At 35.9% G+C, this 24,012-nt stretch overlaps 1 protein-coding gene across 15 annotated transcripts in view; it reads left to right on the top strand.

Annotated features, from left to right (window-relative positions):
• The window catches only part of SENP7 (SUMO specific peptidase 7), a 170,879-nt gene that overhangs the window by 131,112 nt on the left and 15,755 nt on the right, over positions 1-24,012 (top strand). For 14 of the 15 annotated variants that reach the window (XM_082839378.1, XM_082839381.1, XM_082839373.1 and 11 more), the window contains 9 exons: positions 3,070-3,251; positions 4,668-5,007; positions 5,809-5,966; positions 9,694-9,840; positions 11,659-11,692; positions 18,669-18,848; positions 20,042-20,304; positions 22,013-22,146; positions 23,556-23,672. In XM_082839378.1, the coding sequence (XP_082695504.1) occupies positions 3,070-3,251; positions 4,668-5,007; positions 5,809-5,966; positions 9,694-9,840; positions 11,659-11,692; positions 18,669-18,848; positions 20,042-20,304; positions 22,013-22,146; positions 23,556-23,672 (1,555 nt within the window). The remainder of the gene's footprint in view (positions 1-3,069; positions 3,252-4,667; positions 5,008-5,808; positions 5,967-9,693; positions 9,841-11,658; positions 11,693-18,668; positions 18,849-20,041; positions 20,305-22,012; positions 22,147-23,555; positions 23,673-24,012) is intronic. The other variant, XM_082839374.1, reaches the window with a different exon arrangement.

The following is a 24,012-nucleotide window of genomic DNA, read 5'->3' as shown; positions in this document are numbered from 1 at the left end:
AGAGCAGCTGATTCGGGGGCTGTGGCTCACTCAGGCTTGGGGGAGGGAGGGTCACGGATGCAGGGTGAGCCTGCAGCGGCAGAGGCTGGCGTGACGTTGAACCAGCCTTAGATGCGCTGTGTGTTCTCCCGGGGGAGTTGTCCCTGGATCCCGGGACCCTGGCAGTGGCGGGCTGCACAGCCTCCCGGGAGGGGAGGTGTGGAGAGTGACCTGTGCTCTCACACAGGCCTCTTGGTTGTGGCAGCCGCAGCCTTAGCGTCTCATGTGCGTCTCTGGGGTCCGCGCTGTTAGATGCGGCTCACGCCCATCTCTGGAGCTCCTTTAAGCAGTGCTCTTAATCCCCTCTCCTCATGCACCGGGAAACAAAGAGGGAAAAAAAGTCTCTTGCCTCTTCGGCAGGTCCAGACTTTTACCCGACTCCCTCCCGTCTAGCAGTGGTGCACTAACCCCCTGCAGGCTGTGTTCACGCCGCCAGTCCTCTCCCTGTGCTCCTACTGAAGCCCGAGCCTCAGCTCCCAGCCCCGCTCGCCCTAGTGGATGAGCAGACAAGCCTCTCGGGCTGGTGAATGCTGGTCGGCACCGATCCTCTGTGTGGGAATCTCTCCGCTTTGCCCTCCGCATCCCTGTTGCTGTGCTCTGCTCCGCGGGTCCGAAGTTTCCCCGCTCTTCCACCTGCAGCCTCCGTCCGCGAAGGGGCTTCCTAGTGTGTGGAAACCTTTCTTCCTTCACAGCTCCTTCCCACTTGTGCAGGTCCTGTCCCTATTCTTTTGTCCCTTTTTATTCTTTTTTCTTTTGCCCTACCCAGGTACGTGGGGAGTTTCTTGCCTTTTGGGAGGTCTGAGGTCTCCTGCCAGCGTTCTGTAGGTGTTCTGTAGGAGTTGTTCCACGTGTAGATGTATTTCTGATGTATCTGTGGGGAGAAAGGTGATCTCCGTGTCTTATTCTTCCGCCACCTTACCCCTAGCCCTCAGTAAAACTTTAATGCACTTGTCTGATGATGGGTGGGGTTGGATTCTCACCCTTTTGGTTGTTTGGCCTGAGGTGACCCAGTACTGGAGCCTACAAGCTGTTTAGTAGGGCTAATGGCGGCCTGTGGGTGGTCTTCCACCAGTGGGTACTTCCCAGAACTGTTGGTTCCTGTGTCCTTTTCCCCAGCCACCATCCGCCTCCACAGGAGACCCTTCAGTAATAGCAGGGAGGTCTGGCCCAGTCTCTTACGGCGTCACTCCTTTTTTCACTGGGTCCTGGTGTGCACGAGACTTTGTGTGTGCTCTCCAAGAGTGGAGTTTCTGTTTCTCCCAGTCCTGTGGACATCCTTTGATCAAACCCCACTAGCCTTCAATACTAGATTCTCTGGGGACTTCTTCTGTTGTTGGACCCCCAGGCTGGGAAGCCTGATGTGGGGCTCGGACCTTTCACTCCTGTGGGATAACTTCTGTAGTATAATTGTTTTCCACCTTTCTGTCGCCCACTTGGCGGGTATAGGATTTGAGTTTATTGCTGTTGCGTCCCTCCTACCATCTTGCTGTGGCCTCCTCTTTGTCTTTGGATGTAGTGTATTCTGTGTTTGGTAGGTTCCAGCGTTTTTTTGTCCCTGGTTGTTCAGCAGTTAGTTGTGATTTTGGTGTTTTCATAAAAAGGGGATGCACTCGCGTCCTTCTACTTTGCCATCTTGAGGTAATCCCTCTTCAGTTTTTTCTGTAGCATTTATGTTTAGAAGTTATAACTTGATATGGTATTTATAAGTAGAAATTGTCTTTGACTACCTTTACAGTTTACAGAATTACAAATAAAATTTATTGTGCTTTTCAAAATACTGTGTTGATAATTTGGGGGTAGTTTATTTTCCTGGGGGGAGGGAGTTAAGAATGTTGTCTTTGGAAATTGGAAGACTGTTGACAGTCTTGGAGTTTTTGCCCTCAGTCCCGTCCTCATGCCTGCCTTTTAAACAAAGACAAAGAGAAATTATGAATGTTAGTCTTTAGATGTTTATAAAGCTAGAGTAAGAGCAAGAATAGTTTGAAGAGAAGGTGTATAGTGTTGAAGAACTTTGAGTGAATGGAGAGGTCAGGCCATTCAGTGTTACATAGACTTTAAGTTATGAATTCAAGCAAGCTGCTTTGGGACTTGCTTTGTGTGAACTCTGAGTTGGTACTTGTATGGTGTAGATTCAGAGAGCAAAATAATTCAGGATAACCTGCAGTTAGTTAGGATAACCCTCAGTTAGTTAGGTAGAACCTTTTGGAAGGTATTTTTTTATATATATATTTGATATATATATATCAAATATATATATTTGATATATGTATTTTTTATATTTATATTTGATAACTGAAATACTAAGCAGGTTTGTTAATACTTGATATGGGTTTCAAAATAATGCTTTTTTGACTTAAAAAAGGGAGTACTTCCTTTTCTGTAGGGTAATAAATTTATTGGAGGTTTAAAATTATAGGGTCTTGATTTTTTTTTAAAAAAGAAAGTGTGAAGGAAATTGTTAGCCTTATGAATAATTATTTATCACAGTCACCTGCTGAGGAAAGGTATTTTTGTTCCTTTTAAAAGAGCAGTGATCAATACTCTACTCTTTCAAATTATTGTCCCTTTTCATTTAAAAAATATGTATATATAAAACTTACATTTAAAAAGGACAACTAATTGCTAAATTAGTTGTAATTTCTAAAATCACAGTGAATTTAAAAAACTTTTTAAGAGACTAACTTTCAAAATTTTATTAAGACTTTTTTTTTTGTATCAGAGTAAAATGCAGTTATGGGAAAAGGAAAAACATGGTTTGGTTGCTTTGCTTTGGTTGCTAAAGAATACTACCTTTTAATATATTTCCCATATCTTATACTTTTTGTACAATGAACATTTGCTTTGTGTACGCAGTTTAAAATGGGATATGTCTTTATATTCATCCATGTTAGTATGAGAATTTAGCAGTGGACTATGAAAAAACTAGCTTTGAAAGTAGTATAGTCATTTTGATGATTTTATTTGAGCTCTTCTAAATGGGATTCTTTCTTTACTTTTTGGCCATATTTATGTCTCTTCTGTTTTTTTAAGACCTCAATAGGGGAAGTAGAGGTTGTGATCATCTTGAAGAGGGGAGCAGAAACAAGGATAATACAAATTCTGATTCAAAAATGGAATCCACTCTGATTTCCAGGAAGAGGAAACAAAGGCTTAGAAGTAATTTACCTGGTTCTCTTAATCCTACTTCTTTGTATAAGTCAGCAGAACAGACAGTAAGTAGAGGTATTTAGATGTCATATGAAATAATTTGTGCTATGATAAAAATGAATTGACTGTGGCCAAATAATGTTCTCCTGGCTTTCTGCTTTTATCATCATATTTCTTTCTTTTCTTTGCCTATTTTTTTCATTCTGTTTATTTTTTAAAAAATACTTTAAATACAACTTTTTTTTGCAGTAATACAGTTATGGGAACAAATTTCAAATACAGTCATCACTGAGTATCTACATAGTATTGGTTCCAGGACCCTGCACATACCAAAATCCTTAGATGCTTAAATACCTTATATAAAATGGTGTAATATTTGCATATAATCTACATCTTCCTGTATATTTTAAATCATCTCTAGATTACTTATAATAACTAATACAATGTAAATTATATGTAAATGGCTATAAATACAATGTAAATGCTATGTAAATAGTTGTCTCTGCATGGCAAATTCAAGTTTGGCCTTTTGTAAATTTCTGGAATTATTTTTCTGGAAATATTTACCATTTGCGGTTGGTGGAACCTGCGCATACAGAGGGCTGACTGTATTATGAACAAGTAAAACAGTTAAAAGTATTTCTCCTCCGATAACCAGCCCTTAGTTAGTAGTTTGATGTATATCTTTCAGACCTGTTTGCTTTTTTCCTCCCCTTATAACCAAATACTATTCATACTGTCCAGTCAATTGCTTTTTCATTTGCTCTGTGAAGTTATTACCTGACTTATTTTATCAGTAGTAATTTACTTCCGATTTCTATAGACATCTCTTTTTCCCGAGTTTAGGGAATTTGTTGTAGAGAATTACCATACATACGTTAATGCATACATTACCTATTTTCAAAGACTTAGTATGCAGTTAACAATAAAAGTATGAGGAGACAGCTTTTTGAGTCCTTTGATTCACAAGGCATTTCAGGACTTTGCTGTGCCTTTGAGTTATAATTATAAACATGATTTATATTTATACAGTAATAGAGATGTGAAGGCAGTGATTGATTTTCATAATTTTTCATATTGTTATCCTCTTAAGTTTTTAATTTTTTTGCTTTTTTGTTACTAAAGTCATATGATGTCAAATGACCTCTTTTGCAAAATAAAACTGTAAAAAAAATTCCTCTCATTTAACGTTGACAAGACTGTGGAAGACCTCTGAACCACTTGTAAATATGGGAGTTTCTCCTTCCCATCCTTTTGAAAAATGTTTAGGCATCTGATTGGACAGACCAAACTCTATATATTTGAGAGACACTGGCAAGAGTAATGTAGTATAATTGAGTAGTTTTCTACCCCTATATTTATAGAAATGATACAATGTTTTTACTTCTATACTCTTCTTTAGGAATTTAAACTTAAAAAAACTCTTTATGTTAGCCAAATTTGAAAAATGCTAATTTTTGTATGCATTTATTTATGTCCAGAAAGAACAAGAAAATGACCCAACAGTATCCACTGAGTTGGAAAAGTCAAGTGAAAACTATCAGGAGGACCCAAAACTGCTTGAAGAAATTATGCTTGAACCCATAGAAAGTGATTTTACTAAACTATCCTCACTTTGTAGTCAGGAGTTGGCTTTGAGTGCTGCTCCCCAAATCACCTCTGAATGTTCAACCACTAAAACTTTTGAGAGCTGTATTTCTACTGATACTGTGGGGAATTGTCCTGTGGTCGAGAAGGATGAGAATGAATTGAACACAGTAGAAAAACCTGTTTTAAGTGAACATAGTGAAGGGAACCAATCATTTATCTCTGCTGAACCAAGTAAGTAACATGAGGATAACAATTTTCTCTCCTCTATTATTTCTTTTCTTTCTCCTCTCAAACAAATTTTGCTAGGCAATAAGTTATTTATTACATCATTGTGGAATATATTAACTTCAGAAAAAAAAGACTTGGGGTTTTGGGACTTCATTTATTTTGTAATATTGATTTAGGTAAGGAATGGAGTACTTGGAAGCAGAAGTAATTTTTTTTTAGATTAGTGTACTGTAATCTCATCAGTAGTTTTTTATAAGTTTCTGTAAGGACCATTATTATTGTCATTTTGGTTGATTAAGCTGAAGTACAGAGCATTTAAGTGCTGTTTAATTATTGTCATTAATTTTTTAATTTTCCAGTATTTGATGCAGTCACATGGTACAAAAAAGGTTCTAAAGGATATCCAGTGACTGGTCTCCCACATCTTTCCCTAGCCATCCATTTCCCCCTCCTAAAAGCAACTAATGTAACAGGATTTAAAGTACAATTTAGAATGATGGTGTAATAACATGATTAGAACTAGAATTTGGTCCTAAGTTCTCCTCATGACTCTATCCATTTTTAAATATCTTCGTCCTCTAGAAGTTAAGGTTGCAGGTAACTGCCAAATAATAGTGCTGACATGGAAACATTGTATGTGACTAGTGTAAATTAGATAATGAATGATAGGCCAGTTTCTAAATTGAATAAAGTTAGATGATTCAGTTCAGTGGGATTATGAAAGATATATTGCATGAATTACAAAGTTCTCTTTTTATGTATGATTATTGTGACACATTTAAAAAATACATTTTACCTTTTTAGTTGTTGTTTCCAGTGATGAAGAAGGACCCGTTGAACATAAAAGTTCAGAAATTCTTAAATTACAACCTAAGCAAGATCATGCCATCTCTAATGAAAGTGAGAGTACTTCTGAGCCAGCAATGTCAGAACTACCACTGATTACATGTGAATCTGTACGGGTAATTTATTTCTGTCTTCTCACAGATTAACAGTGAAATATACACTATTGGCTAATGACTATTTTTTTTTCCGTCAAGCAGAATATTATATAAAAATTATGAATTTTCTTAGTTTGAATTTTTTTTTTTTTGCGGTACGCGGGCCTCTCACTGTTGTGACCTCTCCCATTGCGGAGCAGAGGCTCCGGACGCGCAGGCTCAGCGGCCATGGCTCACGGGCCCAGCTGCTCCACGGCACGTGGGATCCTCCCGGACCAGGGCACGAACCTGTGTCCCCTGCATTGGCAGGCAGACCCTCAACCACTGCGCCACCACGGAAGCCCCCTTAGTTTGAATTTTGAGACAACTTTCATATTAGTTTGAGGGAAGTGTGTAATTGTTTTAATTTGAAGTGAAAGGCTTAATACCATTTTTCTTCTGGCCATTTTTATTTTTTAAGTCTAAATATTCTGACTTGAATATTCTTTTCTTACGGTTCTCATTGGACATTTAAGTACTTCATCAAAAATTTTCTAGAATTAAACAGTTTTCAGTATTTTTCTGGTCTTACAGTACAATGGTGACTTGGAATTATTCCTTTCCCTCACATGCTATTAAGGCAGCATGATAGAGGAAAGAACCTGACTTCTGGAGATACACAGATCTGTGTTCAAATCCTGGCTCTGTCATTTGGGCAAGTCCCTTAACTTCCTTAAGCCTGAGTTTCCTTATATCCTAAATGAGGATAATAACACCTAATTCACAAGATTATTTTTTGAGTATTAAGTGAAACAACATATGAAAGCATTTAGAACAGTGTCACAAACCTATCCGTTTGGTAAGTACTTTGTCTCTTTCTCTTATAGAAAATAGTAAGTGGAAGTGTCTGTTGGTTTAATGTCAGCTAGTGGTGTTTTTGACATACATATAGCTCTAAAGTAAGGTTCAAGTTATTTATTGTCAGTATTCATTCATATTATCAGCTCTGATTATCCTATTTTAAAGAAATGATTATCGGTAGACCACCAGTGCAGAATTATGGTTAACTTCTGTTGTTTTTTTTTTTTTGCGGTACGTGGGCCTCTCACTGTTGTGGCCTCTACCGTTGCGGAGCACAGGCTCCGGATGCACAGGCTCAGTGGCCATGGCTCATGGGCCCAGCCGCTCCACAGCATGTAGGATCTTCCCGGACTGGGGCACGAACCTGTGTCCCCTGCATCGGCAGGCGGACTCTCAACCACTGCGCCACCAGGGAAGCCCTGTTGGTTGTTTTTGAATAATGTCAGAGGCTGTTATTCTATAGAGTGTGGTGAAGAATTTGGTCAGTTCCATGAAAACAGTCTGATGGGCTGATTAGTGTTTCACGGGTGTTTCTTTCTTTTTCAAAAAAATTTATTATTTATTTTATTTTTGGCTGCGTTGGGTCTTATTTGCGTCATCTTCATTAAGGCATGCGAGATCTTTCATTGCGGCGCGTGGGCTTCTCTAGTTGTGGTGTGCGGGTTTTCTCTTCTCTAATTGTGGTGCGTAGGGTACAGGGCACGTGGGTTCTGTAGTTTGCGGCACGTGGGCTCTCTAGTTGAGGCTCGTGAGCTCAGTAGTTGTGGCGTGCGGGCTTAGTTGCCCTGCGGCATGTGGGATCTCAGTTCCCTGACCAGGGGTCGAACCTGAGTCCCCTGCATTGTAAGGTGGATTCTTTACCACTGGACCACCAGGGAAGTACCTCACGGGGGTTTCTGTTGCATTTGGTACTCCATAGAGAGATTACCTCAGGAATTGTGTTCTGAATTTTTGTTAAAATGTAACAATTGTTGCCCAGTTGGGCCAATAGCCTACTTGATGGCTTAGTTGTTTTGTAATTAAAACAGTGTTGACAATGAGTTCAAAATTCTAAATGAATTACAGTTCCCTTGGCAGTATATAAATTGACAATACAGTATGAAATGACTGTGTTAAAGGAAAATGACATCTCTTGTAGAACTGACAGCATATGATCACAGCCAAGCAGCAAATAATGTAGAGATCTACCAAAATCTATAAGGCAGAATAAACCTCCACACCCTCCCTTGTTTCCAATTTTAAATGAAGTTATGAGAAACATAGATTGACCGTTTTTAAGAGGCAGTTAGTCTTTACCAAATGTGAGGCCCAATAAGGAATTCTTTCTAATTCATCTTCTCATTTTGTTACTTAAAACACACAGGCAGTTATTTGACTGATTAGAACTATCTGTAGTTGATTAGATTCCCCGTTTTTACTTAGGGGATAAGAAGAGTTCAGTAAGCAATAAAAGCTGAGAATGATAAAGAAATTCTATTAGGCAGGTAAATGGCATTGTAAGCTGGGTTAAAAATGATGAGTAATGTGCATGTTTCAGGTGAGGATTAATCACATTTTCTAGAGGTAGGAGGAGAGTGAGTACACGTGCATAATTGCTCTAGTAGTAATTTATTTGGTTATTAGTGATGTTAAGGTTAAAGAGGGATAATGTGTAACAGCTAGGCAAATGTGGAGTGGAAAAAGTCATCTGAAAGCAGTGTAAAGCTCCAAAGAGATGGTGGGAAATTGCTGCTGCTGATACTGCCTGGTAGTCTATTGTAATTTAAAAGCAGAGTTGTGAATTTTTTGAGCAGAAGTGGTATGATTTTTGAGGTTTTAGGCAGCTGGTTGGCTGTCCTCAGCCATAGTGCATGTAATAAAGTATATAGATTTGATGTAACAGGCGGTTCTTAGGCACTTATATTCCTTCATTGCTCAGTAAAAGTGCAGTAGTTGAGAGCATTGTCTTGGTTTATGGAAGCAATTTTATGTGCTTGAAATAACCCTTGACCTGGAGTTAGAAACCTGCATTTGTCTTAGTTTTGCTTCTTACTAACTGCATTACCATGGGCAGGTCACTTAACCAATCCAAACATATATTAACTCTACTTATAAAATACAAAAAGAAAAAAAAACTTGCCCCATGGGGTGGTTGTGGTGATTAAGAGAGATGATGTATTTAAAAATTCATTTGAAACTGTTTAGTTATATATATTTTAATTTATAAAATTAAAGTAATTTAATTATTTAAAATTAAATTAATTATATAAATTTTAATTTATTTCTGTTGAGTTAAAAATGAATAAAGCCTATTAGAGAATACTGACTTTGAAATGGCTTTGATACAGAGGAGAATGTATTTCTGAAACTTGGGCCTATGGAATTAATTTAGGATTCAGCTTTTTAGAGTAATTGTCTCAAAGTAAACATATACTTAACAAAAAATTTATTTATTTATTAAATTTTGGCAGCTTTGGGTCTTCATTGCTGCACGCCGGCTTTCTCTAGTTGCGGCGAGCGGGGGCTATTCTTCGTTGCTGTGTGCAGGCTTCTCATTGCGGTGGCTTCTCTTGTTGCAGAGCACTGGCTCTAGGCGAGTAGGCTTCAGTAGTTGTGGCACGTGGGCTCAGTAGTTGTGGCACATGGGCTTAGTTGTTCTGCGGCATGTGGGATCTTCCTGGACCAGGGCTTGAACCCGTGTCCCCTGCATTGGCAGGCAGATTCTTAACCACTGCACCACCAGGGAAGTCCAACCATATACTTTTCAAGGAAAAAAATCTAGATAACTATTTCTTCACAGTAAGAACAGTGTAAAATCCTTCATAGATTCATTAATAGTAATTTAAAGAAGTATTTGACTTTGAAAATCATCATCAGCATTTATATAATACTTAGGTTTATATGCATTTTATAATTTTTTCCTTGTTAGGCTTCATCTGAATTATGTCAATATAATCCTGTCATGGAAAACATTTCCTGTGTTATACCTAGTAATGAGATGGATCTACAACTGGATTTTATATTTACTTCTGTTTATATTGGTAAAGTAAAAGGAGCTTCTAAAGGTTGTGTTACAGTAAGTATATTTAATTTTTTTTTTAGCTTTGCTTTTTGGACAAGGCATTTTCAGATTGTCTTCTCTTTTTTTAGTGCAAATGAAAATAGAATTGAGATTAATTTTATATAGGACAATTTGAATGTCATTATACCTATTTTGAAACATGTCTTTACTTGTGAAATCTTGAAACTATAGAGGAATGCCCTAAAATCATATCTGTAATCTGACTACTCTAATGAGGATTATGTATGAAAAAAATCATATGTAACATTGATATTCTTTGGGCTCTAAAACTTACTTGATGGTAAAGTAAATTTTTCTTTATGGTATAGTTAATAGCAAAAAGAAGAAATCTCATTTTGATGGTTTAAATTGTTCTCCAGATTCCCAAACTTGTTATTTAAGGATCTCCAGGAATAGTTCCTATTCTATTTTTCCACTTTTTTTCAGTTTTAACTCATCACACTTTGCATATGAAAGCCATATTGGATTTTGCTCAGTTCTCTATATTTTCTCACTATTTTTCTGCCTGTTAAAATCTTTTAAGGTTTATCTGAAATACTTCCTCTTCCAGAAAACCTTTTCCTGATTTCTCCTTCCTAGCCATAATTAACTTCTCCTTTTACTATGTACTTGCAGCACTTTGTTTGTACATCTGTTGTAGGATTTATTCTGTGTGTTTTTGTTTGTATTCTTGCCTAAACCTCTCCATTAGCCTTTAAGCATCTTGTGATGAAGAGTCGTGCCTTTATTCCCCTTTACACTTTACATAAATGGCTCAAACCTAACACACTTATAAACATTAGTTGAATTGTCCAGAAGAAACTGCCAAAAGACCTCACACTTATAAACATTAGTTGAATTGACTATGTCAGATTATAATTCAGGTATTTTCCTAGAAGTTTTGTTAATATTTCACTCTGTTATGGATAAGGCAGGGAATATAAAAATGGTAAGATATGATCTCTGCTTTCAAGGAACTTGTAGTCTAATGAAACAGTCTTGTTTACGGGAGAGGCCACAACAGTGAGAGGCCCGCGTACTGCAAAACAAACAAACAAACAAAAAAAACAACACTTAAGGAGGTCAGATATATACAAAAGATACCTAGAGAAAATTTAGCATCTTGTCACAGAAGGAGCAGAAAGAGCAGGAACCTTGCTGAATCCTTAGTCAGAAGGGAATTTATAACATGGAACAAAGAAAAATGAATGCTGGGAATGTCAGCAAAGCTAAGGATCAAATCCTGCTTTGTGATTTATTTACCAAAGTCAGTGACACCCTGTGAGGTCTTTTGGTAGTTTCTTCTGGACTTTGTCTTATATTTTTTTAAATATTCAGGAAACTTTTTTTTTTTTTTTTTTTTCGGTACGCGGGCCTCTCACTGTTGCGGCCTCTCCCGTTGCGGAGCACAGGCTCCAGACGCGCAGGCCCTGCGGCCATGGCTCACGGGCCCAGCCGCTGCGCAGCATGTGGGATCTTCCCGGACCGGGGCACGAACCCGTGTCCCCTGAATCGGCAGGCGGACTCTCAACCACTGCACCACCAGGGAAACCCTCAGGAAACATTTTTGAAAAGTATATTAAGTAAAGTCTTACTGGTTTTTATAAATGAGCATATTGAGAATTAAATTACTTGCACAGGGTTCTTAAACTTCCATAAAACTAAGTCTTTACAGTGAAACATCTTTTTGGTTTATTGAGAAAAAGGCTTAAGGCTTTTAGTATAGACTTTGATTATGTACTTGTGGTTTAAAAAAGAAAAAAATTTTGAAAAATTTGAATAGTAACACATCTTGAGTGGTAACTCGTATTTTGCTTCTTTATTTTTCCTTAGTTCACGACAAAGTATATTAAGATCCCATTTCAAGGTAAGCTATCATTGTCTTATGACCTCTTTTCACTGTAATTTTGAGTATAAAATAATTGGTCAGCAAAAATTCTGAGATATTTCTGTAATTAGTTTTTCATACTTTTTTCCAGTGTAGAATTTATGTAAAAATAAGGTTAATAATATGTTTCAATTTAACACTTTTTAGCAGCTTCAAAATGAGTTAAAATGTTTTATAACACTTAAAATATACTATTTTTATACTGTTGTTTTAATGACTTCAAGTAATATGAAGGGACTCATGGCAATTTCTTGGGATTAACAAAAGTAGTTTTGATAGCAAGATTTTTGATATATAAAAATGGATGAAAATAGAAACTAAATAAAGAAATATAAGGAAAATTTTTAGTGTTGCACACAAACATGTAAAATGGTTTTGTGTAGGGATTAAGAGAGATTTAAACAGGCAGAACTGTTTCTTATCTGAGTAAGGCAATGTGGATTGGAAAATGGACCTATAATTTGTAGAGACTCAAACAAGTTTCTCATTCTCTTTCCAAATAAAAAACCTTTCAGAATAAATAACATTAAGAGAACAAATAATAAGCAACAGAGAATAGTCTCTTTAGAGAATGAATTATGAGAAGGATGAACAAAAACAATATATACAAATAGCACTTCAGAAATGAACTGGGGAAGAGGAAACCTGTGTTTCCCAGTTCAGAAATGAACTGGGGAAGACTGAAGATGAGATTGAAGTAACTTTAGTTGGACTCCCCAGATACCCATGTACAGAATCCACAACTGTATGTTATAATAATGAATCTAATGATTAGGAAGCTACTATAAGTAGTAAGAATATGTAAGGCATATATAATATATAAAAATAAATATACTGATATTCCTAATTAGGAAATTTTAATAAGTTATGGTGGAATAATATAATATTAGCTATTTAAAGAAACCAAGGCCTGTGATTCAAGAGGAAATAACTTCATAAAAATAGTGCTATAATCTGTAGATAAAGACCTGGGTAACAGAGCTACCTCTCAATTTCTTTTTCTTTAATAGAGGTATAAATTATGTACATTATATTTCAGGTGTACATTATGATTTGATATTTGTATATATTGCAAAATGATTCCCCCAATAAGTCAAGTTAACATCCATCCCCATACATAGTTACAAAAATTTTTTTGTGTGGGATGAGGACTTTTAAGATCTATGCAATAGGTCTTAAATATGCAATACAGTATTATTAACAATAGTCACCATGTGCTATACATTATATTCTCACTGCTTATTTATTTTATAATTGGAAATTTATATCTTTTGATCTCCTTCTGTCATTTCGTCCACCCCCTGCTTCTGGCAACTACCAATCTGATCTCTGTATCTATGAGCTTTTTTTTTTTTTTTTAAAGATTCCACCTATAAGTTATGTCATATGGTATTTGTCTTTCTCTGGCTTATTTCACTTACTTAGCATAATGCCCTCAAGGCATGTTGTTGCAAATGGTAAGATTTCGTTCCTTTTTTTTTTTTTTTTGGTCAGAACAGTATTCCATTGTATATATATATCACATATTATTTATCACATATTCATTCATCCATTGATGGACACTTAGGTTTTTCCATATCTTGGCTTTTGTGAATAATGCTGCAGTTAACATGGGAGTGCATATATATTTTTTCTAATTAGTGTTTTCCTTTCCTTTGCATAAATATCCAGAAGTGGAGTTGCTGGATCATTAAAAAAATATTTTTGAGAACGCTCTGTTTTCCATAGTGGCTGCACCAGTTTACATTCCCACCAACAGTGTACAAGTGCACAAGAGTTCCTTGTTACCACATCCTTGCCAATACTCATTATTTCTTTTCTTTTTGTTAATAGCCATTCTAATAGGTGTGAGGTGGTATATCATAGTGGTTTTGATTTTCATTTCTGTGACGAGTAGCAATGTTGACCACCTTTTTGTGTACCTGTTGGCCATCTGTATGTTTTCCTTGGAAAAATGTCTTTTCAGTGTCTCTGCCTTTTTTTCAGTCAGATTGTTTGGGGTTTTTTGCTGTTGAGTTGTATGAGTTCATTATATATTTTGGATTTTAACCCCTTATCAGATATGTGGCTTGCAAATATTTTCTCTCATTCAGTAGGTTGCCTTTTAATTTTGTTGATGATTTCCTTTGCCATGTAGAAGCTTTGTAGTTTGATGTAGTCCCACTACATCTAACTAAAATCTATAGGTAAAAACCTTTGTAACGGAGCTACCTCTCAAATTCTTATGATACAAACAAACATCAAAAATGATACTTTAGGTTTTCATCGTTAATATTTTGTGCTTTGTTTCAAATGTTGCTTTCTTTATAGCTTTTCTATCCCAAATGAATATATATAAATATATATATATATATATTTTTTAAAATATTTTTTTGGCCACACTGCACAGCATGTGGGATCTTAGTTCCCTGACCAGGGATCTAACCCAGGCCCCTCGCATTGGAAGTGTGGAGTCTTAACCACTGGACTGCCAGGGAAGTTCCCAAATTATTATTTTTTTTTGACATCTTTATTGGAGTATAATTGCTTTACAAGGTGTGTTAGTTTCTGCTTTATAACAAAGTGAATCAGCTCCAAATGATCTTTAAAAGGTGATTTTAATTAAAAATTTTGGAAAAATACTCTTGTCAGTGGTAATGGGTTTACGATTTTATAATGGAAGAGGAAAATATTAGTCAGCTTCTTCAAATCTTGTCTGTGCTAAATTCCCATATAAAAAAAATTTTTTTTTTTAAAACAAGGCGTGCAGGGACTTCCCTGGTGGCGCAGTGATTAAGACGCTCCCAATACAGGGGGCCTGGGTTCGATCCCTGGCCAAAGAACTAGATCCCACATGCATACTGCAGCTAAGAGTTCTCATGCTGCAGCTAAGGAGCCGATGAGCCACAACTAAGGAGCCCACATGCCGCAACTGAGGAGCAGGAGAGCTGCAACTAAGGAGTCCGCCTACTGCAACTAAGACCCGATGCAACCAATAAATAAATAAAACAAGGCATGCATGTGAAAGGTTTTTGTAGGTGGGGAAATCTAGGGGTCTAAGTGTTTATTTTTCTGCAGCAGCTGTGGGAAAAATTTGATTTATTCATATTTATATTAGCTCTTAATTATGTTTGGCTGTGGCTTAAAGAAAATAGTTTATTTTTTCTTCACATTTAAGAATTCCAGAGGTAGACTGAACAGGGCTGATATGATGTTTATTTGGTCATCAGAGGCCCAGACTCCTTTCATTTTCTTACTCTGTCATCCCTGACACATGACTTTCATCCTCTAGTTTGTCTCATGATCCATATGGCTGCTCATACTCCAGCCATCGTGTTTGTTTTTTTAAAAATAAATTTGTTCATTTATTTATTTTTGGCTGCGTTGGATCTTCGTTGCTGCGTGCAGGCTTTCTCTAGTTGGCAGCGAGTGGGGGCTTCTCTTCATTGCAGTGCGCGGACTTCTCATTGTGGTGGCTTCTCTTTTTGTGGAGCATGGGCTGTAGGCGCATGGGCTTCAGTAGTTGTGGCATGCAGGCTCAGTAGTTGTAGCTTGTGGGCTGTAGAGCGCAGGCTCAGTAGTTGTGGCGCACAGGCTTAGTTGCTCCGTGGCATGTGGGATCTTCCCAGACCAGGGACCGAACCCATGTTCCCTGAATTGGCAGGCGGATTCTTAACCACTGTGCCACCAGGGAAGTCCAGCCATCATGTTGTAATGTTCCAGGTAGAGAGCAGGAGGAAAGGAAAAATGGTAGAAAGAATACATACCACCTATCTCTTTCCCTTTTAAGGAGTCGTCTTGGGTGTGCATACCACCTAACCTTCTGCTTATATTTTCTTAGCTAGAATGTAGTCAAATGACCACTCATCTGTTTGCAAAGGAAGCTAGGAAATAGAGTTTTTAAGAGGTGGTATCTTGCTTCCTCATAAAATTAGGGTCCTGTTACTAAAATCCCTAACAGTAGGTAGGAGAAATGATAGGCAACTCCTGCGTTCAGTGTCTGTCATAGCCCTGTAACAGAATAAACTAAATATTTTGGGAAAATTTGTTAATGAGGTAAATTTTTCTTGTGATGGTGTTAAATGCCCCCTGGCTTTTCTTCTTTTTTTTTTGTGGTGCGCGGGCCTCTCACTGTTGTGGCCTCTCCCGTTGCGGAGCACAGGCTCCGGACACGCAGGCTCAGTGGCCATGGCTCATGGGCCCAGCCACTCCGCGGCATGTGGGATCTTCCTGGACCAGGGCACGAACCCGTGTCCCCTGCATCGGCAGGCGGACTCTCAACCACTGCGCCACCAGGGAAGCCGCCCCCGGCTTTTTTAAGGCAATCTTTTTAAAGCAGCCTTCTTAAAGAATATTTAACTTTCATACTAAGAGCTTGGAACATTTGGATTAGTAATAACTATCTAGATTTCACAGAAATAGTATCAACTATTTGGGGCTGTGAGCTGCATGAGGAGGAAATGCTGAGAAGTTTTTCTGAAGGTTCTCACTCTTTACTTTTAACTTAATCTGTCTGTCTTTGCTGCCAGTTTCATTGACAGTTTTCAGAATGGAGGAGTTACAGTGTTCATAGACTGGAAGAATTAATATTGTTAAAATGTCCATATTACCCAGAGTGGTCTACAGCACTGTAATCCCTGTCAAAGTTCTAATGGAGTCTTTCACAGAATCTAATGGAGTCTTTCACAGAAATAGAAAAAAAAAAATCCTAAAATTTGTATGGAACAACAAAAGACCCCAAATACCCAAAGCAGTCCTGAGAAGAACACAACTGGAGGCACCACACATCCTGATTTCAAATTGTATTACAAAGCTATAGTAATCAAAAGAGTATGATATAGGCATAAAACACACGCAGAGATCAATGGAACAGAACTGAGAGCCCAGAAATAAACCCACATATATATGGTAAATTAATTTTCAACAAAGGAGCCAAGAATATACAATAGGGAAAGGATAGTTTCTTCAATAAATGGTGTTGAGAAAGCTGGACAGCCACATGCAAAGGAATGAAACTGGACCTCTACCTCTACTATATACAGAAATCAACTCAAAATGGTTTAATGACTTAAATGTATGACCGGAAACCATAAAACTCCTAGAAGAAAACATAGGAGGTAAGCTCCTTGACATTGGTCTTGGCAGTTTTTTGCATCTGACAGCAAAAGCAAAGGCAACAAAAGCAAAAATAAACAAGTAGAACTACATCAAACTAAAAAGCTTCTGCACAACAAAGGAAACCTTTAACAAAATGAAAAGACAGCCTACTAAATGGGAGAAAATATTTGCAAATCATATATCTGATAAGGGGTTAATACCCAAAATATACAAAGAACTCATACAATTCAACATCAAAAAAACAAACAATCCTATTAAAAAATGGGCAGAGGACCTGAATAGACATTTTTCCAAAGGAGACATACAGATGACCAATAGACACATGAAAAGATGCTCAACATCACTGATTGTCAGTGAAATGCCAATTGTCAGTGAGATAACCACCTCACACTGGTCAGAATGTCTATCATCAAAAAGACAGTAGATAACAAGTGCCGGAAAGGATGTGGAGAAAAGGGAAACCTCTTCCACTTTTGGCACACATTAGGATTGTAAGTTGATGCAGCCACTATGGAAAATAGTATGGAGGTTGGTCAAAAAATTAAAAATAGAACTGCCATGCGATCCAGCAATTTCACTTCAGGGTATTTACTCAAAGAAAACAAAACAGTAATTTGAAAAAGTACATGTACCCCAGTGTTCATTGCAGCATTGTTCACAATAGCCAAGGTGTGAAAACAACATAAATGTCTTCTAATAGACGAATGGATGAAGATGTGTTTTTATATATATATATATATATATATACACAATGGAATATTACTCAACCATTATAAAAATGAAATCTTGCCATTTGCGACAACATGGATGGATCTAGAGGGTATTATGCTAAGTGAAATAAGTCAGACAAAGACAAATACAGTATGATCTCACTTGTATGTTGAATCTGAAAACAAAAGGGAAGGAGACTCAAAGATACAGAAAAAAAGCAGCTGGTTGCCATAGAGGAGGGTGGTGGGGAGTTGGGAGAAATAAGTGGAAAGGATTAAGAGGTATAAGCCTCCACTTATAAAATAAATAAGCAACGGGAATGTAATATACAACATAAGGAGTATGGTCAGTAATATTGTAATACCTTTGTATGGGGACAGATGGTTACTAGACTTACCATAGTAATCATTTTATAATGTATGCAAATATCAAATCATTATGTAGTAATGTGAAACTAACATTATATGTCAACTATATTTCAATTTTAAAAAGGCATACAAATCAAAAACAAAGAAAAAGAAAAAGGAGCCAGTAAATAGAGAGTAAAAGAAGAGGGAAGGTAGGTTAGAATAGGACATGACAGGATAGGAAGAGAGGAAGTCGGGAGGCGCCACCAAAAAAATTGCATCCTAGACCTTTCAGAAGCTCATATGACTCTGGGGAATCTTTGGGTAATGGCTGGTCTGTGTAGTGGAATGCAGATGTTTGAGGAGAAGAAAAATAGGCGTTAAATGGCTTATGATAGCATTTGCAGTCTTGGTTGATAGTATTAACCAAGATAGAATTATATAGTTTTTTCAGTTATACTATGCTTAGTTTTCTGCATTGAAAAGATAGTCCGAGATCATATAGTGTGAGAGGCTAAATTCCTACATTTAATTATCACTTAAAAATTGTTTGGCCCTTTCTAATTTTTTTTAAAATTTTTTACGCCCTTTCTAATTTATGTGATCTTTTTTACTGTAATAATACTGTTTAGGTATTTCAGCCAAGTTTACTGAAATGTACTGGAAATAATATTTTTGAAAAACCTTGCATATAATTCTTTTTAAAAAATACATTGTGTTAAAGAGGAGTCATACAGTGCATATGGAGTGTATTCCTAAATAGATTAATTTATTACCTTGTTATCTTTTATTTATTACAGTGTCCCTGCATGAGATTTCATTGCTAGTGGATACTACACATTTAAAGCGGTTTGGATTATGGAAAAATAAAGATGATGATCACAGTAAAAGAAGTCATGCTATCCTCTTTCTTTGGGTCTCCTCAAATTATCTTCAAGAGATTCAGACCCAATTAGAAAACTCTATGTTAAGCCAGCAATGTGAGTATAAAAAGATTTCTAAATTTCAGGATAATCTGAGAAGTCCTATAAATAAAGTAATTTTCCTCTAAAATAATTTAGTAGAATGTAATTATTTCATTGAATTGAAATAAGTGCATTGAATTCAAAATAATTTATCCCTTGATATTACGTAAGATACTTTATTCATTTAATTTCTCCTTTTAATTTTACTCAACCGATTAAAATCATCTTCTAAAATAAAAGGACTACCTTACCTTTTAGTCACTTGACATCCTTGGCTACCTGTCTTAAGAGTTTCTTGCCCTTATTTCATAATGAACTGTGACAGAACTAATCAGTGGCAAAGTCAAATAAAATACAGAAGTCTTTATCTTCAACATTTTCTATAGTTTCTAAAAAAGATAAATCAGTTTATTTACTTATGTATCATTTTTCTAAGACTGGGTTGAATACTTTTCTGGTCCTCCCATAACACTTATCTATCAATATATAGTATCTTGAGATAGTTCCCAACTTTGATTAGTTTCCAGCTCCTAAAGGAGTCTGGTTTAGAATTGGGTAAATCAAATTGGTAAATTTCTTTCTTATCTCTTTAATCTCTCTGCCATTTCCCCTCCTACTCCCTTGCACATTAAAGATGTTAAGTAGTGAACTAAATTTTATGTCTTTAAAATTACTTATTTTGCTGTCCTCATTACTTCCAAATTAATTGGGAAAATTCATGATTAAATAGCAGAGAAGTTGGAAAAATACACAAGCCATTTATAATCATTATGGGAGGAGAGAATGTCATTTGATGAGGGAAAATGATTTTGAAGGAAGTGTTTGAATGGAAATTTTTTTAATTGGTAGATTTGATATATGAAGAGGGCTAGAGAAAAACAATTGCTTAGTCATCATTCATTTACTTATTCATACATTCATTAACAAACATTTAAGAGCACCTAGTAAATGCCAGGTACTGGAGATGCAGCAGTCAATACCATTGTGGAGTTTGTATTCTAACGTAGTAGGAGTCTAAAAATTGTGAGTTTTGGTTATAGGTTACTAATGTCCTGTTTTGGGATTTAATTTGCCTGGGTTATTAACTAACATACAAAATAGTTTGTTGAGTTGTATACCAACCTTATTGTTACTAATAATTATTTTAATTATAATCCCTTTGAAAAATAACACTACTGATAAAAACTGATTTCTTTTTTCTTTCATAGCAAAATCCACTGAATTCATTTTCCTTGAGCTACACAGTTCTATTTCACAGAGAGAAGAATTGAAATTGCAAGACATTATGACAGAAATAAGTACAGCCAATGGAGAATTAGAGCTTTCTTATCCACTGTCTTGGGTTCAAGCACTTCCTTTATTTCAGAACCTCTCTTCAAAAGAAAGCTCTTTTATTCATTATTACTGTGCTTCAACTTGTTCTTTCCCTGTTGCTACTGCTGAAGAAATGAAGATGAAATCAATATCTCAGGTTAGCGTATGATTAATATAATTAGTGAGGGGGAGGGAGGCAGTTCGATAAAAATTCTTTTTTTGAAATGAGCATGATTTCAGAATGCTGTGTTTTGTCAAAAGAGCACAGGAACCAACCTAAAGGAACTCCCAGTGCCAGAGCTGGAACAGTTAGATCAACAAAATCAGTAATGATAGCCTGTGATTATTATGAAAAAATAAGATATAATGCCAATTAATCTATATTGATACAAATAAATAACTGAATAGATGAATGAAAACATAAAAAAAGGTGGGTAAGGGACAATTCTTTCTTAGAAAAGTGTTGCAATTAATAAATGTAAAAGGAACAAGAGAAATATAAAACCACCTCTAGAAAAATCATAGTTATGATTGTTGCAGGTAAGGTCCACAGAGGGATGCTAAATTTAATGGATGAAAACTTAAGGGAAAAAAGGATATGTGTACAATATCAATCTCTCACCCCAAATATTAATTAATTACAAAAAAGAAGTAACTTTTTTTTCTCCACTGTAGTAACTTACAGTGGAGAAACATTGCAGACATCACCTTAACCCAAGTGATTGAAGTTAACATTACCAGTAATAAGATATATTGACCTAATGTACCTGTCACATCATGCACGGAGAAGAGTACATCATTTCTGTGTTGTTCTTCTCAATATTGTATAACCTCAGTCTAATTGTGAGAAAAATCAGACAAACCCAGTTACAAAGTAACTGACCAACAGTCTTAAAAAATATCAAGGTCATGAAAGACAAGGAAAGATTGAGGAATTGTAGCATCCTGAAACAAAAGAAATTTGTTAGCGGAAAAACTAGTAAAATCAGAATAAAGTTTGCAGTTTAGTTTGTAGTATGATACCAACATTAATTTCTTAGTTTTAATAATTGTACTGTGGTTTAAAAAGATGTTAATATTAGGGGGATCTGTGAGAGGCTTATTTGTTTTTTGCAATTCTTTTATCAATATAAGTCTAAAATTATCTTGGAACAATTAATGGTAAGTTTTAAAATACTGTGTTTATTTTTATAGGAGGTTACTAATACACATGTGGCTTGTGTATCTCTGCCAAATACCTCTAGAAAGAAAAGCATTTATTAAGTTTGCTATGACATGGGTGTGTGCACACACGCACACACACACACACACACACTCATGTGGGTTTGGTCTGGGGCTAAGCTGGTTTTTTAAAGGTCTGTAGAAAGCCACATTAGTGGAAGTCAAGATGTAAGCCTTCACCACTGTCTTTTGCATAATGTTGTAAAAATTTTGCCTGGTAATTACATTGTATATACAAATTTGTATCATAGTTTTCCATTTAATAATAAAATATCAATTTATGTTCTTATAAACTCTTCAGTCTCTCATTTAAATTTTTTCCTACTATTTATCACCTCTTTTGTTCATTTTGAACAAAATGAATACTGTTTGCAGATTCCTAAGTTAATTATAAAGCCAGACCTGTAAGTAACACTTCAGGTTAAACTTTGATCATTGTATAGTATCTTTTGATCCAAAGTATTATTTTGATTTAGTTATATCTTTATAGAAATTCTAAGAGTATATATATAACTCATTGGTATGTATCAATATTTCTTTTAGTCACATTTTCTCTTACCAGTCTAACTTTTGACTTTGTCCTTTTGAGAGTTAATACGTGTTTGTGCACATATAAGACCTTTTTCTTTGCCATTTTCTGTCAGCCCTCAAATACAGATACAGCCAAGCCTACTTACACCTTACTGCAGAAGCAAAGTAGTGGTTGCTACTCACTTTCTATTACATCGAATCCAGATGAAGAATGGCGAGAAGTCAGGCCCACTGGACCTGTTCAGAAGTATGTACTGTGTCATATCCCGTTTGTAATAGGTGGGCAAATTAGTAGTTTTCATTCACATTGCTGATTTTAAGTACTTTTCCTTTTTAAATGTTTTGAGTTTTACTTTCTTGCTGACAGTTAATAATAGAAGTAATTATTAAAAAGTTAAAAAAATTATTAAGAAAACAATCAATGCCATTTCATTTAGTTTTATGTTAATAAGACAGAAATGGTAGCCAGATGTCAAATGTGGTAAGATTAAAGCATTTATTGAAAATATTTGAATAGAAGAGTATGGTTTTTAAGAATATGTATTCCGTATCTGAATATATAATAGGGAAAGTGAAATTGCTTATTAATGTGTGCCTCAATTTAGGGTACTTTATCAGAACTTCCCTTTCAGAAGTACTTCTTTGTTTGTATTTCGTCTTTTATATGTCTTCTCATGGTGGTAAGGCAGCATAAGGGAGTCTGTGCACTTGAGAGTGATTTCTATTTCCTCTTCAAGATTCCTTTTCTCTGTTAAAAAAAAGAAAAAAAAACAAAGGAAAGCACAGGATAGGGAAATAGCCAATAAAATAGTAACTTTCATTTTAGCCCTTAAAATTTTCCTGTGTTATTTCATTTAGGTGCCACGGTTACCAAGATTAAATCAACTGCAGATGATTCTTCTTGAATCTTTCTAGTTCAACAAGTACATATTATACCTTTATTATTGACTGTAGTTGTGCAATGAGTACCACGCTGTCTGTTCCAAGATTATAGTCAGAACTCACAACTGCTCTTATGTCTGAGCTTTAAGAGAGGGTGCCAAAGGAAAAATGCCTAATTAGTGGTCATTTTGTTTTCCATTTCTTTCTGGTTGTGCTCTAATTATTTATATCCTTTATGTTCTCTTTAAGTTATGCATCGTAAGCACTTTTTTATGGGAAACTTGCCTCCTAAGCTCCCATGGTAATTTTTCATTGTCCAGCTGCTGGTGTAGACTAGCCACCAGTAGGAGAGCATTGTTTTTGACCGTTGACTCTTTTAGTCTTGGGGATTCAAACTTAGCATTGGAAACTGGAGTGTAGGAGAATCTTCTATGGTTTATTACTTCATTTTGTTGAAAGTTAAAAATTGTACAGAAGAGAGACATCCTCAATGGTATTGTCATTGACTGTGAGATAACCTATTGATTAGACAAATACTGAGACTAGCCCACATGGGAAGGATTGGAAATGAAAAGATACTCAATGAGAGTACTATTAGTAGCTTGTGAAAACAAAGGAAGGAAAATATAATTGCTTGTATCATGTCAAATATTTTTCACCCTACACATTTTAGTTATTGAATACTACTGCCCTGTTATTGTCCTATATAACAAATCCCTTTGACACTAGAGTTTTCAATATTAGTATATTATAATTTTATTTTTACTTTTTAAGGTTGATTGTATATCCTCCACCACCTACTAAAGGGGGCTTAGGAGTAACTAATGAAGATCTGGAGTGCTTAGAAGAAGGAGAGTTTCTTAATGATGTAATCATTGATTTCTACCTTAAGTAAGTACAATGATAAATGATCTTGTCATTTGTTTTACAGGTTTTGATGTGACTATTAAATATCTTTATCTCTGAAGTATTTTAACTCTAGCTAAAAATAACCTGCCAAAATTTCAGATTTGAAAATTTTTGTCTACCAAAGTTTTCTGGTGTTGACTAATTCAGTTTCATTCCTTTACTTCCCATAGATACTATATACTTCAGAAGAGTTACTGTTGTTTTGTTTTATTTGTTTTTGTTTTTCCTTGCTATTGATTGATACTTCTTTTTAGATTTTATTTATTTATTTTTGGCTGTGTTGGGTCTTCGTTGCTGCGCGTGGGCTTTCTCTAGTTGCGGC

This window comes from Leucopleurus acutus (genome assembly GCF_964270905.1).
Source record: "Leucopleurus acutus genome assembly, chromosome: 5".
Classification (NCBI taxonomy): Eukaryota; Metazoa; Chordata; class Mammalia; order Artiodactyla; family Delphinidae; genus Leucopleurus; species Leucopleurus acutus.
The sequence above is the reverse complement of the archived record's forward strand: the minus strand, read 5'-3'. Positions and strand labels throughout refer to the sequence as shown.